The 16,119-nt window shown below is 38.7% G+C and overlaps 2 protein-coding genes across 2 annotated transcripts in view; both read left to right on the forward strand.

Moving 5' to 3' along the window:
- The window catches only part of mpv17l2 (MPV17 mitochondrial inner membrane protein like 2), a 13,042-nt gene extending 8,502 nt beyond the window's left edge, over positions 1 to 4,540 (forward strand). The window contains exons 3-6 of the mRNA XM_014010817.1: positions 332 to 493; positions 849 to 925; positions 2,902 to 3,030; positions 3,295 to 4,540. Coding sequence (XP_013866271.1) covers positions 332 to 493; positions 849 to 925; positions 2,902 to 3,030; positions 3,295 to 3,393 — 467 coding nt within the window. The 3' untranslated portion in view covers positions 3,394 to 4,540. The remainder of the gene's footprint in view (positions 1 to 331; positions 494 to 848; positions 926 to 2,901; positions 3,031 to 3,294) is intronic.
- An 847-nt stretch (positions 4,541 to 5,387) lies between these two features.
- cist1 (colon, intestine and stomach enriched 1) lies at positions 5,388 to 13,221 on the forward strand (the record flags this gene model as incomplete). Its single annotated transcript, XM_014010815.1, is given in 4 exon segments — positions 5,388 to 5,441; positions 7,183 to 7,596; positions 8,324 to 8,487; positions 12,539 to 13,221. Coding segments are annotated over 4 exon segments (675 nt in total). The 3' UTR covers positions 12,584 to 13,221.
- Between the last annotated feature and the right edge of the window lie 2,898 nt (positions 13,222 to 16,119).

A 16,119-nucleotide genomic window follows, 5' to 3' on the forward strand; every position in this document is an offset into this window, starting at 1 on the left:
ATTTTAAAAACACCAATTTATCCAAAATAACAAGAATAAACCACAAAATAGACCAAAGTACTTTCATTTTATTGAAGACGGCCAAGTGGATAAAAGGACAAACGTTTTGACCAGCAGAGGGAGTTATGAGCACATGAAGCTTCAAGAAATTAACCTTTTTTTTAATCAGTTGGAATGAAAGCTTCAAGGTTTCACGGGGCTTCATGTGGCCATCACTAACCGTTACTGATTTCTGGTAATTAAAGGTTAAAATGTGCTTCAATCAATGCATTTATGCTTTTTTTTGTCTCGTATTTAACTCCTATTTATTAACGCCCTCCACCCCCTGAAGGTCGCATGTTTGTGGTCGGCAGCTCCATGGGTCCCCTGCTGCACTACTGGTACCTTTGGCTGGACAGAGTTTATGTGGGAAGAGCTTTGAAGACACTGAGCAAAAAAGTCCTGGTGGACCAGATAGTCGCCTCACCGACGCTGGGAATATGGTATTTCTTAGGTATGTAGAGGTTTATTGTTCTTACTGTTATACACACACACACACACACACACACACACCTTAAGGTTTGTCTGGGTGTGAACAAAGAAACCGTGTCTTGATGACGCGGATAAGAAAACATGTCCAGAGTCAAAGGTTGTGTGTAAAATGATGGCGGTGATAAAGCACACTGTACATCAGAAGTATATAGAGTTCAAAGGGCGTTTTGTGATAAATACTTTAGGTTTTTACAGACGTGCTGAGAATGGTGTGTAAAAGTTCAGCGCTCTCATTGTTTCGGGCTTTTATCTGCCGTTGGTTTTTAATGACACTTGGCGCTGACGCACGTTTTCACAGACGACTCTMCTTATCGCAGGCATGGATCTCATGGAGGGACGCACTTTATCTGAAGGATGGGCAGAGTTTCGAGAGAAGTTCTGGGAGTTCTACAAGGCGAGTGTTTTCCCGTCAGGGTCCGACCCGCGGGTCAAATCAAACTCACTCACAAGTTACTGTTCACATATTGTGACTGGAGCGACATTCCCTTATCTCTCATTTATATTTTACTCCCCCGTGTCTTTATGAACACGGGGGAGTAAAAAAGTGAGTGTGCACTACTGCTTTTTCTTTTGTTTTTTTCTTTAAAGAACTTGAGAGAAATAATTWGTTCACATTCCAAAAATGTTTGTGTAGATATTCCTTGACCCAGGAGCAGGGATGACGCAGTTTTCACGTAAAGAAATTTAAAAATATAGAAAACACAACAGAGTTGGAGCTTTTCATTATGACTGTTTTTAGCATTTAATGCTTTAGTTTAAAGCTCCTTTCTCCTAAAAATMACAAAACCTGTAAAAACACTTCATTGTATCTGTAAAGTATGGTGTAAAAGTCCCAAGCAGCTGTCATGTTTCCAACTTTGTCTTAAATGTGAGGTATAATCACGTGGCTTATGGTTGCAGTTCAGTAGAAATAGTGTTTAAAAACAAAACTTAAGGGAAGAAGAAGCAAACTGGTGGACAACCATTAAACAGTTCCTTGTGGGGTTTCTTGACTCTCCAGGGAAATCTGGGAGTTTGTGTCAGATCTGGGAAGACCTCAGTCAGTCACGTAGGTTTACTGAGTGTCGGACGTGATCCGCTCCCCAAAGTCCTATTTAGTCTTCTTTAACACAAACACATAAAAATACCACTATAAACGAAACTGGAGAAACTGCATTTCCAGCACAAATGCAGCGTTAACGCTTATTGCTGAATAATTTAGTTGAAAAGCTGAAATAGTTTTAAACACTGAACTATTGCTTGCTTAATGCTTGCTTAATGCTTGCTTACTTTAACATTGAGTTGGAACCCAAAATTAGCTGAATTGAGTGCGGAAATTTGCTGAAGAATCCAAACAAAAACAAAAGCTCCCAGGGGCAGAGAATAGCTGAAAAATGCAGAAAAGTAAAATGGCTCAAAATGTAGCTGAAAGGGGCAAAAAAAAAAAAAAAGCCGAAAAGGGCAGCAAGAAAATGAAAGGAACACAAGAAAAGTTTGAAGTAGCATAAAAATAAGTTAAAATTAGCAGGAAATTAGCAGAAAATGCCAGAATGATGGCTAGAAAAGCAGACAAAAGCTAAAATCAGCTCAATAAGAAGCCAAAGGAAGCTGAAGCTGGAAAAAGAAGTTAAAAAAACATCAGAACCAGAACAAAATGTATGATTTATAAACATTTTAAGGGGTTTCCAGGATGTWAAAGACAGCTTCATTCATTTTTAATAGGAAAAAATTGTCCAAAAAGTAGCTGAAAAAGTATAAATAACGCTGAAATACCAAAAGTCATAGCGTGAACGAGTTGGACCTTTTCATATATAAATTGTTGAAAAAGCACAGTTAAATTCACCTTTTTGTGATCAGTTCAGCTACTTTACTGCTTAATTCAGCAAATGTACTAGTTCTTTGTACTAGATTCAGCTTTTTCAGCTACTTTTCTGCTAATTTAAGCATATTCTGCTTTTTCCAGCTGTTTTCGGCAAATTAAGACACTTTTTTTGCTTGTTTCAGCTAAATTCACCTTTTTGTGATCAGTTATCTGCTTATATTACTGCTTAATTCAACAAATGTGCTGTTTCTTCTTTGTACTAAATTCAGCCTTTTCAGCTACTTTTTGCTAATTTAAGCTTTTTTCTCAATTTTACAACAAATTCTAAAATATTTTAACATCTTTACTGTAAAATTCTTTCAGCGTTTAGCATTCATGATGCATTTTTAGCAGTGAATACAAACTCCAGTCATTGCTTACTCTTATTCTAAGTGTAAAAACCGTGTAGGAAACAGCTGATGTTTGCAYGTTAGATGAGCTGTAAGGATTTGTTTTCTGATCTAAAAGTCATATCTGCTGCTGCGTCTTTAAATCGGTTGGAGTTCACGTGTTTGTGCTCCTGCCTGCAGATGGACTGGTGCGTTTGGCCCGCTGCCCAGATGATCAACTTCTACTTCCTGTCGCCCAAATTTCGTGTCGTGTACATCAATTTTGTCACCCTAGGCTGGGACACCTACCTCTCCTATCTCAAACACAGAGTAAGTCTGAAATTATGAATTGAAACATTTTTAAATAAAAGCTGATTTTTTTTAATGTGTGTTTATTTAAAGTAAGATAAAAACATGTTGTGATGCTGGAATGTTAAAGAAACATTGATTTTATTTTTTTAAACAATATTTTAGTCTTTTTCAACATTTCTATTTCCTTGTTTAAGGAAAGTGACTTTAAGAAGACTTTCTTTAAATTCGGCTTAAGTTATGAACCTGTTTTTGTTTTGTTTTGTTTTGTTTTGTTGTGGACAGGATGAAGACCAACAAACTGAAACAGCTCCAAACGTCACTGTTTTAGATTCACAGCAGAAAGAGCTGCCAGCATCTGAACCTCTGGAGGAGAAAGTTTAAAGTTCATCATCTATGAAGTTAATCACATCAAATATACTTGTTTTTTTTTTTCTGGACTTTAACTTCTCTTCTTTGAAAAAGGTAGTATTTATGTATCTGAGGCGTTGTGTGTTTCATTTGAAGTACAGGTGCACCTTTTTTCCCCTTCATGCCTGATTCATTTAGTCCCTGTTGAAACTTTCAGGGATGAAAAGCTGTTTCACTGCCGCAGCTGCTCCTTGCTTTAGAGGAAAATTCCCAGTTGTACTTTTAAAAAAATTCCAAATGTTTGTCTCCTAAAACTCACTGTGTGTTGTTTAACAATCAGAACTGATATTAATATTAAACTGTGTTAATCTGTTTGAACTTTGGCTTAATATATGGTCCAGAATCACGTGTTATCYTGCCAAATGATCTGTACCAACTCTGTTTATCATTTAAAGTTTGAGTCTGACGATAAAAAAATAATCAATTGTATAACCATCTGGCTGTTTGACACAGAAACTGTAAAATCATTTTTAACATTTATTTTGTATGATGGACTTTTTTTTGTTGCAGTATTTGTTTTAAGTTATTTTTTTATGATGTGAGAAAATAAGTGGAAATCTGTGAAGCATTAAAAATTATCAAATCATCTATGTTTTAATCAGTTTCTACTACATAAAACCGCTCCCAAGATAAATGCTGGATACTGTATGTATTTTTAAAAAAAAGCTTGAAGGAATTCTGTTATAAAAGTCTGTAATATGATTTATTTTAAACGTTGCTTTTATTTTTGTTAAATTTTATCATTTGTAATTATGAAACAACTCTTTAAAGAGGTTTTATAAATAAAGATATGAAAAAAATTTAATCTTTTATTTCCTAAACCTTAAACATTTTAACTTTTTAAATAGATGGTATTAGATGATTTACACTGTCACAGATGAGGTGGAAACGTTGAATATTAACTGAAAGACGGTTTTAATATTTGTTAGCATTGATTAGCTGTGGCGGCCATCTTGTTGATTTATATCTGTTGATGTCCTGGGAGTAACGTTAAAATCTGTCTAGTGGTTGAATAGATGTTTTGCTGACTAAAAACACTACTTCCTGTGCTGCTGATGGGTGGCGATAAAAATATAAAACTTGAGTTGATGGGAAAATAAAAATTTGATTTTTGTATAAATAAGTGTTTCAACTTTATTTATTTTTTTATTAAATTTCATGTGAAGTGCTGCAGGAAATCACATTAATATGAGTGTTTTTATAACATGTAAAAACATTAGATTTATTATTTTAACAACCCTAAATAMGCTGAAGTAAAAACACTATATATAATTGAAACTTTTCAGCTTCCAGCCCACAAAATAACAGTTGCTGGAGCTTGTGATCCCCAATGGACTGGTTTATGTATGCAAACTGTGAATCACTATTAGTACTTTTATTCCCTTCAGTAATTGTGAAAATATTCAGTGAATTTATTTGCATTTGAATGAATGAATGGAAATCATCTGGGGCCCCTCGCTTGATGTTTCATGACCCACAGAGGGGCCCCGACCCCAGCTTTTGAGAACCACAGACACAGTTCAAATGACGTGGAACAGAGCAAACGAGCAACAGGTGTGTGGCAATTAGCAAACAGAGAGCAGGTGTGACGGCTGAGGAAGGGACAAAGAAACGAGCCTTACAAAATAAAAGCATATTAAAAGTGGGGAAAATAGAAATAAAAACGATAACAGTAAAACTTCAGCTTTCAAATGCAATTAAATCACAAAACCCAACAGGCCCTGACAGGAAGTCCTTCTGATCTGTAGAAACCCTGCTCAGAAGTTAAAACAGATCTGGTGTCGTCAGCAGAGCAAACACTTTGTTCAAATATTTAATCAGCCTGACAGATTTGAAAAGCAGCGGCTCATGTTTCTGAGCCTCCTCCTCTTCCTCCTCCCTGAGCTCTGAACACATCCTGCTGTCAAGGATGTGAGTGGTTTTTTTGATATGACTGTCAGATGTTTCCTCTCTCAACATGCCTGCAGCCATGATGCACCTGACCGTCCTGGTTTCCCTCCTAACAGTGGCAGCSTGCAGCGGTGAGTGAACATTTCACACTTTTCTCCTGCTTAAACTCCTGCAGTTTAAAAGAGCCGAGGGCCGAACTGAACTTTTAAATGGAAGTACTGCAAAAATGCAAATTCATGCAAACCGGTAGAGCTCTGCTGTCAGAGGGCCGTTCACAGGGTTAAGGTGGTTTTTGCTCTTAAAGCAGCATTTTGTAATTTCTGTCCTAAAAACCAGTAAAAATAATTAAAGTTTGAAGCTTAGAGTCATTAAGCAGTGAAAAACTCATCTTCCTGTATTTGTTTATTTTTTTTCTGTCAAGCAACATATTTCAGTTAATTTTAACTGATTGGAAAAAGTCACATCTGGTGGAGACATAAAGCAAAGACCTTTAAACGTTGATAGTGATTGAGAATGTTGCAGTTTCTGTTCCTCAGTAAACATAATGAGACAGCAGGGTGGCAGCTTTCTGTCACCAGAGACAAGTCATTGTTTATTTGAGCTGTGGAGTCAACCGCCTCATCCAAGCCTGAAATGATGAGGAGAGGGGAAAAAAGACCATCACATCTGCATCCACTTAAGTCTGATGAAGAAGCTTTTTATTAGTAGATGAAATTAGAGTTTAATCAGTTATTTACAGCTCCTCTGAGGGTTTGATCACATCCTGTAGCCTAAATGTAGCAAAAGCTATGATTTCGTATTCCGAGACCCAGAACATCATTTTTAATTGACTTTAGCTGAGTTTTAGTGTCTCAGGATGTTGTTTTGAGAGAATTCACTTGAGTTTTTCAGCCTTCTTTGTGGTGCAATGTAGCTTTGTGCTGTGAAACTCCCAACGCTTCCACATAAATTAACATTTTGATTGAGGGMTTTTTTATTTTTATTTACTTTTATTTAGACAAGTAATCACATTGATATGCTTCTGCAGTACTCCCTTTGTGTAAAACAAATGCACTCAGAAATGTGGCTGTGTACCAAGCTAATTGAAATGTGTTAGAAATGTATTTTTCTTGCCATTACTTATTTTATGACTTTGTTGGTGATGGGTTGATAAGATGTGGGGGAAAGTGGTGTGTTTTGTTTTAATTTTTGTTTTACTACGAAGTATTTTTTTAATCCCATGAAGGATGAGGACTAATGGAGGTTCCTTTTTAAAATAAACAAACTGAGCCAGGTCTCATTTATATTTTTATTTACTTACTTACTTTTATTTATGTACATTTTTATATAAAGTATCTGTACAGTGTTAATACTACAAAGACACAAACAGCCGGAAACAAAATTCGTTGTGTGTGTCAACATACTTGGCCAATAAACCTGATTCTGATTTACAAGAGACACATGTAACACACATAACATCAGCTGGACAAAAAAAAAAATGCTGACATTTAAAAAAAGAGCAAAAAATCTAAATCTAAAAACATGAACTGGCTTCAAATTATGATTTTCCCATTCATTCATCCAATCACATCAATTCTGACCATTTATCCCAAGCTAAAAGAAAGACGCTCTTATTTTTCAAGCTCCATGTTCGCTTCCTTCTCTTTAAAGGAGGTTGTGTTTTTTAATTTGTGTACTTTTCAAAGCATAAAAGGCATGACATTTTTCTCAGTTGGCTCTGCGGAACAGTTTTAAGATGAGATCGTCGACTTCCTTCCACAGAATTTGTGATTCACAGCTTCAACAGTTTATTTTTTCCTCAGCGGATCTCATCTAACCCAATGAAAGTGAGTTTCTCTGTTTTCATGCTTTTATTTTTACTTTTTGTTGCAGAAAATACCACATTCTCTGAACCTAATTCAAAACCAGTGACAACCACAACTTCACACTTCAGCTCTAGCTTTGTAACATCGCCCACCGTGAAAACCAGCACAGTCGCTCCCCTGGCTCAAACAACCTCATCATCATCATCAACCTCATCATCATCAACCTCAACAATATCATCAACGACACATCAGAACACCACTCATGTCACTTCAGCTTCACCGACAACACCCAGAACAGAGGGATCCAACCCAAGCACTACTGCTGTTGTGAATACTACAAGCAGCCAGGCGTCCAATGGGAAGACGACTCAGGAAACAACCATCCAGTCAATGACAGAATCACAAAATGCCACGGGGAGTACCACTGTGAAAGAATCTCAAAATGCCACGGGGAGTACCACAGCAAACACAACCAGTCCAGGTCTGACTACTAGAAGGGTCTGAAGGGTCACATTTGGACATCTAAACAAAGAACATATGTGACCCATCACATCAAAACGAGGATTAAATCTAAAAGTTGTATGTGGAGAAATAGGCAGATAGCGTTTTGATTAAAACACTTGCAAAAATTACAGTTTGTCAAAATATTACAAAAAAAATGTTATCAATGAACTTCTGAAATATTATCCTGAAAATTTTTTGAAGCACTTTTTTGAGCATTTTAGCAACAACAACAACAACAAAATGATTTTAAGAAAAACACCTTAAACTTTTGAGATTTTCCCTGTGAGCTACCAATATTTTTGTTTCTTTCCAGCTGGGAAATCTCAATATTCAATTACTATTTAAGGTTTCTTTTTTAAAATGACATAAAATTAGCATTTAAGCCAAATATTTATGTATTATTGTAACCAACAAGACAAATTAAATAACATCTCTGGATCTACTAATGATATCAGGATGATTTAAGTATCAAAATGTAGCTTTTAAAGCCAGGAATCTGAAAATATGATTAGGTCATTTTGACCAAATTTGACTTAATCCTCATTTTGATGTGATTGGTCACATTTACCATTTATTGATGCATTAAGTTATCTCCAAGTCCATGTTTGCACCAGAATCCTCTCATTATTTATTTAAATGCATTTTGTCAAGACAAAACTAGCAAGAAGGTAACTTATTCATTTTTTTTGTGTGGTGACTTTCAGCTCTCTCCACCGACTGGGGGAGAAACAGCTTGGCACAAAACCCCGGGCTGGTGGCCATCATCTGCATCTTCAGCATCGTCCTTGCTCTCATGATTGTGGTCGTAACGGTCAAATGCATCCAGTCGCCGAGGTCCAACTTTGAGAGACTTGAGGAGGTGCCGATGGTGAGCGAGAAAACTGATGATCTGGCAAAAAGGGTTGTAAATATTTTTAACCTGTTTACATTCGGAACAAGCACGAGTGCAGCATTGTGAAGATGCACTTGGTGCCAAGCAGGGGTCTCTGCAGTACATGAGCCAAGCAGGGGTCTCTGCAGTACATGAGCCAAGCAGGGGTCTCTGCAGTACATGAGGGGAGTTTCTGGTTGTGTGGGTGGAGTTTGTCCTAACCGTGATTGGTGGGGTTAAAGATGTGGGCGGAGTTTGTCCTAACCGTGATTGGCAGAGTTTTTGTCTGGGCGAGGTTTGTCCTTGGTAAACATGAATACTTGCTCCTCTCAGATCCATGAGGCCAACTATGGTGACCCTCAAGGGTCTATCTTAGACCCCTTACTTTTTAATCTGGACGGGACCATCAGGAGTCATGGAATAAGCTTCCACATTTATGCGGATGACATGCAGCCAAATATTTCCATGTCTCGTGATGACTCCCAGCCAATTGCTGCACTTCTGTATTTCTGACAAAGATGTGGATGGCTCATAACTTTCTCCAGCTTAATCAAGACAAAACAGAGGTTCTAGTTATTGGATTGGAGGATCAAAATGAAATGATAATTTCTAAATTACAGACTGCGTCTTTTCATCCTTCCAAACAAGTCACAAGTCTGGGGGTTCTTTTTGACTCTGAGCTGACTTTTATTCCACTTATTAAACAGACTGTCAAAACAGGATTTTATCATTTGAAAAATATAGCCAGAGTCCACCCTCTTCTGTCCTTGGTCAATACTGAGATTTTGATACATGCTTTTATTTCTAGTCGTTTAGTCTTCCTAAGAAAAATCTGTCTAGTCTGCAGCTGTTGCAAAACTCTGCTGCTCGTGTGCTAACCAAGACCAGAAGGCAGGCTCATATTACACCTGTTTTAAAATATTGCACTGGCTCCCTGTCTGTCTTAGAATTGATTTTAAGGTTCTTTTTATTGGTTTTTAAACGTCTTAAAGGTCTTGCACCATCTTATCTGGTTGAACTCTTAATCCTATGAACCACCACGGCCCCTTGTACTATGGCCCCCGTCTGTGGAGTGGTCTGTCTGAGAATGTGAGGGCTGCAGAGAATGTTGCTGTTTTTAAGAGTTGGCTTAAGGCGCATCTTTTTAAATGTATTCCTTGAACTGCATCTTTCTGGATCACTACCTTTTTTTTTGGAGGGGGTTGTATAGTTTTTTTATGAGTTTATTGTGCATAATTTTGTACAGCACCTTGAGCTGCTTCTAGTATGAAGGGTGCTTTATAAATAAATAAATAAAACTTAAAAATTAACTTAACTGTGACTGGCAGGGTTCATTAGGGTGGAGTTTATCCCTAAACACCATGGGCAAAAATCTTCATGTTGGCAGAGTTCTTGTGGGTGGAGTTTTGATAATAGGTAGAGGTTAGGTGTGGGCGGAGCTTGGCAAAATCATGATTGGTCAGATTGACTTGTCTCATGGGGCAATTTTAAAAGAAGTAATTGTAATAGTAAAATTACTGTGAACATGTAACTGCTTTATGTACAGTTTAAAAGAACACTGACTCAATTAAAATTTGTGAAAATGTAAACAATTTATTTTTGGTCAAGGTCTTTTTATTAATTTTTTAACAAACCACAAAAAAGAACAGACTTACAAAAACACAAAACAAAACACACACACCCAAAATCCCTCCCATCCCTCCCCACCTATACCGGATCTACTAACAAAACATAAATACATCTTGTACTCATATATTAGACAATACAAGACACAGGTTTGTGTTCAAAGAACCAATATTTGACCTTTACACAAAGTTATCTGKGGAAATTTTTTCCACGTAGGACATAAATGGCTGCCAGATGTCAAAGAATTTCTTTACAGATCCTCTAACAGTATATCTAATCTTCTCTAAATGAATGTAYGACATAACTTCTCTTAACCAATGACCATATACTGGAGGATGTGGATCCTCCCATCGGAGAAGAATAAGTCTTCTAGCCAGTAGAGAGCAGAAAGCTAACACCGTCCTCTGATGTTCACTGAAGGAAGCCTCTGCTGGAGCCACCCCAAAGAGAGAGATGAGTGGTGATGGATGAACAGTTCGTCCAAATAGTCCTGAAAAGGTYTCAAAGATGCCTTMCCAYTATCCATGTAGCTTTGGACAGGACCAGAATGTGTGRAGAAGTGTGGCAGGAGATTGTTTACAACGATCACACGTCTGATCCAAGTCCTTTTTGAATTTGCACAATCTGTCCTTAGACCAGTGTAGACGATGTACTACCTTGAATTGAACTATAACGTAATGTATACAATGTAAACAGTTTATTGACTTAAAATTTTGTGCAGGAAGCACCTTCCTGTCTTGATTCATGACTAAAGTTAATATTTATATAAAAAAATATGTTCTTTCTGGCTGTTTTGACCAACCTTCTCCCATTTTCTTCAAATAGTCAATCCAACCAGTCACGTCTTTATCAGACTACGACCACTAAACAAGAAACTCCAACTGGTGCAGAGACCCCCTTCTCCTTAATGCTGTTAGTGAAACTGTGATACTGTTATTTTAAACTTCAGCCGACACATGGCATTGTCTTCCTTGTTCTTTCAGCAGCGCAATGAGCTCAGTGGTTTCTTTCTTTTACGCAAACAGGAAGTCTGACTTGTTGTTGTGTCGGTCTCACAGAGCATAATGTGGGGTGAACATGTGATGACTGAGCCTTTTCTTTGTAAAAAGAGACTTTTTTTTATCAGATCATCAACAGACTCTGTCAGCATCCTCGTTTTAGGATTGTATTTCAGGTGAACAAGTGAGATTTTTCTTGTTCATTGTGCAAAAAAAAAAACATGATGGTTTTCCCAGAGATGTTGACATAGCACTTTGTCAGAGGGATGACTTTGTGAACTACAGTGAAAAATTGAATTATAGCAGTTTTATGAATGATGTTTTGTGCTACTGTGAGACGGTGCCTGATCTGTTGAAGAGGACTCTCAGTTACTGCCACGCCACATTTTAGCTCAATATCTGTAACAATTTACAGATTTGTAGATATATTTTTGCTAAAGACAATTGGCCAACTTTGTGTTTCCTAATGCCAGCTGGCTGTGTTGGACACCTTAATGTACAGCCAGTGTTTTACTTTTGGAGTTTCATAAAAAAAAATCTGTCCATTAGATCAATGCTTTCCAAGCTTTTCACATTTTAACCTACAAAATAACATTAACAGAGACAACCATTTTTGGGTGATGAACATTTTCAGGTCAAAAAAACATGGACTAACGATATTCATTATGCTAATTCAACCCATTTTAAAGTACAATAACTCACTTTTTTTGCAACAATTAAGGCAAGTAATTCTTATTAGTAGTCATTTTTAAATGTAAATAATTCTGAAATTATTTTCAAGACCCCTCCCTGATGTTTCAGAACCCACAGTGGGGTCCCGACCCCAACTTTGGGAACCTCTCCCCTTCATTATAATGTTGCAGTCAATTGAACACGCTCACAAACGCAGGCAGGCAAAAACATTGTTCGCCCTTTCCCCTTCAGTGGCAGGTGATAAAAATATAAAGTTACACAAGTTTTCCTAATAAAATTTTTTGTTGGTGCAAATTTTTATGGCCACGTGGCCACAGCTGCTGTAAAACCTTTTCTAGAACAGTTGCAGCTTATTTTTGTTAAGTGTGCATGCAATCAGGTAAAGTAATCATAAGAAAAATAGTTTTGTTCAAAAACGGAACCTGTGGCAAAATGTATGCATGTAGTGCTGCATAACTGTTGTTTGCTCTTATTTACAAAATTTATCTTATTCCAGTTTGCATTCATAAAAACAATGTGAATTTATTTTAAGTTGATTTATTTATGTGGTGCAAGGTAAAACTAAATAATTTGCATGTTACAGAACAAAAAGGAACAAGGCCAATTTTAATGCAAATCCAATCAAATTTGAGCTGGTTCATTTTAACTGTTGAGTTAATTAAAGCTAATTGTGTTACAAAAAATACATTTTATTTCTTTTTATGCCCCACTTGTTCCTGTCTCCTCTGCAGGGCAAAGTGACTGAAGAGTCTCCGTTTGCTCATTTCTCCAAATGACCAGAGGACGCTCCGCAGGACAACAGAGACAACAAACGTTATTTTTTTAGCACTTTGTCCAGACTTGCATCATCTCTGATCTGTGTAGCTGCTGGTGACTCATCTAATCTAGGTTCTGAAACTTGATCAAATCTTTTTTTTTTCATTCTCATGAAACTTTATTAAATGTGATCCTGGGGATGAAACTGTAAAATTAAAATTGTCCTGATGCCTTTAGGAACTTTAACAGCTCGGCTACCATCGGATTGTCCAAGGATGTATGAACTGAGAGTCCTTGTGTTACAGTTTTAAAACCACATTTGGTATTTAACTTATTAAAAACAGAAAAGTTTCAGTTATTTAAGTGCTGTAATCAAACTGCTGGGTCTTTAAATTTAAACTGGGTGAATAAAATCCATTGTTTGCTGTTCTGTAAAATGAAAATATAGTCAGAAACTTATTCAAATCATTCAGGACAAAAAGGGTGTCTACATTTAAAGTCTGATTTTGAGTTGGAATCTCCCAGTTGTGCTGAGACTTKAGCTTTTTAAGAAATGTAAAAGAAAATGTTTTAGTGCAACAGTGGTTTAAACAAATCTGCACACAAGTGGAAAAAGTACATAATTTTGAGAAATTCAATAAAGGCTTACCAAAAAAAATATGTTCTCTGTAAAATATTATTTATCTTTTCCATACAGCTACTTTAGCTGCCTGAAGTTGGCATCAATCCCTGTTCCATAAGTTAATGTTAGCATCTAAAGTTTCTCTACACAGACAACTCGTCTGGATTCAGTGGATTACACAAACAGGTCAGAACACACAAACTGCTCATTGTGGACAAACTGGTTGAGCAAATAAAGATGTCCTGACAGACCTAATAAAAAAATACATGAGCTGTGTAAAAGTATTAAACTTACATGTGAAACAGCTACTTTGTGCCAAGGCCACAGTCCTATTAGAATAGAAAAAAGCCTCTACCTTCAGACCGTATGAACGTTTAAATGTGTCATTTTTAATGTATTTGTTTGTTTTGATGGTTTCTTGGGTTTTTTTTCTCTTTAGATGGATGTTAAATGTAATGCTGAATATTTAAAGTGTTAAAAGCAGAAGAAAAAGTTAAAGTTATCCGCAATAGGCATTCACACTAGCATTTCCGGTGAAAATGCTAGTGTGAATGCCTCTTGCTGATAACTTTAGCTGAACGGAAAATGCTCCGCTGCACCTTCCACGTTCCTTGTGCGCCGCGCAAAATGGACGTGACGCGACACAAGACCCCCTAGAGGTGCGTCCACCATAGACTTTGCATGTAAACTGGCTGATCCTGCAGCTCAAAACGCTTTCGGTGTGAATCCACCATGAGTCCAATCCCACCATAAACAGTGTTGGTGGCAAACACCCCCACGCCTGAACATGGTGCCCGCCACAGACAATCCATGACGAGCACAGAAGCCCAACAACAAAACACAGCTCAGGCTCGGATCAGGTGGGCTGCTCCTCTCTCCTACGCCTCTACAGGTCCCACTGCCATCACCTACGGGAGCGCCGAAGTCCCCCAGCAGAACGAGGGAGTCCCCACCAGGAGCGCTCTCCAGCACCCCCTCTAAGGACTTCAAAAAGGCCCTGAAGTCGCATGAAAGTCCCCCACACGGCCCCTCCGAACTCCCCCCATGCCTGGGTTTTTAGGAAGGAAGGAAGGCAGGCAGGCAGGCAGGCAGGCCTAAAAACCCAGGCATGAGGGGAGTTCGGAGAGGCAGTGGGGGGGACTTTCGTGTGACTTCGGGACCTTTTTGGAGTCCTTGGAGGGGGTACTGGAGAGCCCTCCTGGCGGGTACTCCCTCGTTCTGCTGGGGGACTTCGGCGCTCCCGTAGGTGATGGCAGTGGGACCTGTAGAGGCGTGGGTGGGAGGAGCAGCCCACCCGATCCGAGCCTGAGCTGTGTTTTGTTGTTGGGCTTCTGTGCTCGTCATGGATTGTCTGTGGCGGGCACCATGTTCAGGCGTGGGGGTGTTCGCCACCAACACTGTTTATGGTGGGATTGGACTCATGGTGGATTCACACCGAAAGCGTTTTGAGCTGCAGGATCAGCCAGTTTACATGCAAAGTCTATGGTGGACGCGCCTCTAGGGGTCTTGTGTCGCGTCACGTCCATTTTGCGCGGCGCGCAAGGAACGTGGAAGGTGCAGCGGAGCATTTTCCATTCAGCTAAAGTTATCAGCAAGAGGCATTAGGCCTGTCACAATAACAAATTTTGCTGGGCGATTAATTGTCTCAAAAATTATTGCGATAACCGATAATACAGTATTGCCTGGTGACCATTTTACAACTAATAATTATAAAAGCGTAATATGTAAGTGTAATAAATCAATAAACTTCAGAGAGCAGCATCTCTTTAGAGATGAAGCAAACTGCACAGCCTGGTGAGGACCCACTGTTTCTTATGGGGACATAAGCCCCGTTCACATCCCATGTAAAGTGTAGGCTAGGCTTAGGGTCAAATGGTAATAGAAAATACTGGTAAATAAATGAAAGTCAATGCAAAGTCCCCATGAGGATAGAAGAAAAAATGTGTCTGTGTGTGTGTGTGAGGAGGGGACAGCCAGTGAGGAGCCAAGCAGAGCGCTGCGGGGGAGGAAATCACAGTTCAGAGTTTTCCTCATGAGTTGCTGGGACAGCTACAGTTCCTTTTCAGTCATTTCCACTCAGTACAACACACAGTTGTATTTGGGACACGCGCACCCTCGCGCGCCTGGCTGAAGCCACCTCTAATCACGTCTTTAGACTGGTGACGAAGTGACGTTGAACGTCGGGTGACAGGCTCCGCCTTCACTCTATAAGTTCGGAGTCACCAGCGTCATTACTCAGTTCTATCGCCCTTCACCTCGCGATAGTCACCTCTAAACCTGAGCTCACATAGCTGCTGCTAGTTAGCTCAGCTTCTAGAAGGTTCTTAGGCTAGCTTTACCATCTGATGTCACCATTGGGCCTCTGAGCAGAAACTCTGTCACATGGAGCTGTGAGATGGTCAGGACAGCTCCAGGCCTCTCTGCTCCACGGTGGACCTTTGATCCTCCATGAGTTGTTTTTGTTTCCCTCTTTTTTCCCTCTCGTATCTAGCTGCAGTAATCCCAGCGAAGCTGGATGAAAGTGTTCATTCAGGAATTTTTGTGGGTTAGTTTTGCTCTGTAGTAGACAATTCATTCTCTCCATCAACTCTGTAGCACCGGGAGATTAGACTTTAGGTGGACTCTACATCTGCTTTAATGTAAATAAGATCATGTCTCACCTCTTTTAACAAATGACACTACCGACCTTATTACCGTGCAGGTACTGATACGCTTCAGAGCTTTTCAGGTTGTTCATGACTCCACTGTCAGAAGCAATAACAGCAGCACCTTCTTCATGTCTTCCTCCCATCCTTAGACCACAGTAGGCAGCGATATGATTATATTGTTTTGTTTGAGCTCTGTCAGGTGGTGTTCCAACATTTTTAAAATCTTTATTAAATGTGATCCTGGGGATGAAACTGTAAAATTAAAATTGTCCTGATGCCTTTAGGA

The sequence above is a fragment of the Austrofundulus limnaeus genome, unplaced genomic scaffold (assembly GCF_001266775.1).
Source record: "Austrofundulus limnaeus strain Quisiro unplaced genomic scaffold, Austrofundulus_limnaeus-1.0 Scaffold73, whole genome shotgun sequence".
NCBI lineage: Eukaryota > Metazoa > Chordata > Actinopteri > Cyprinodontiformes > Rivulidae > Austrofundulus > Austrofundulus limnaeus.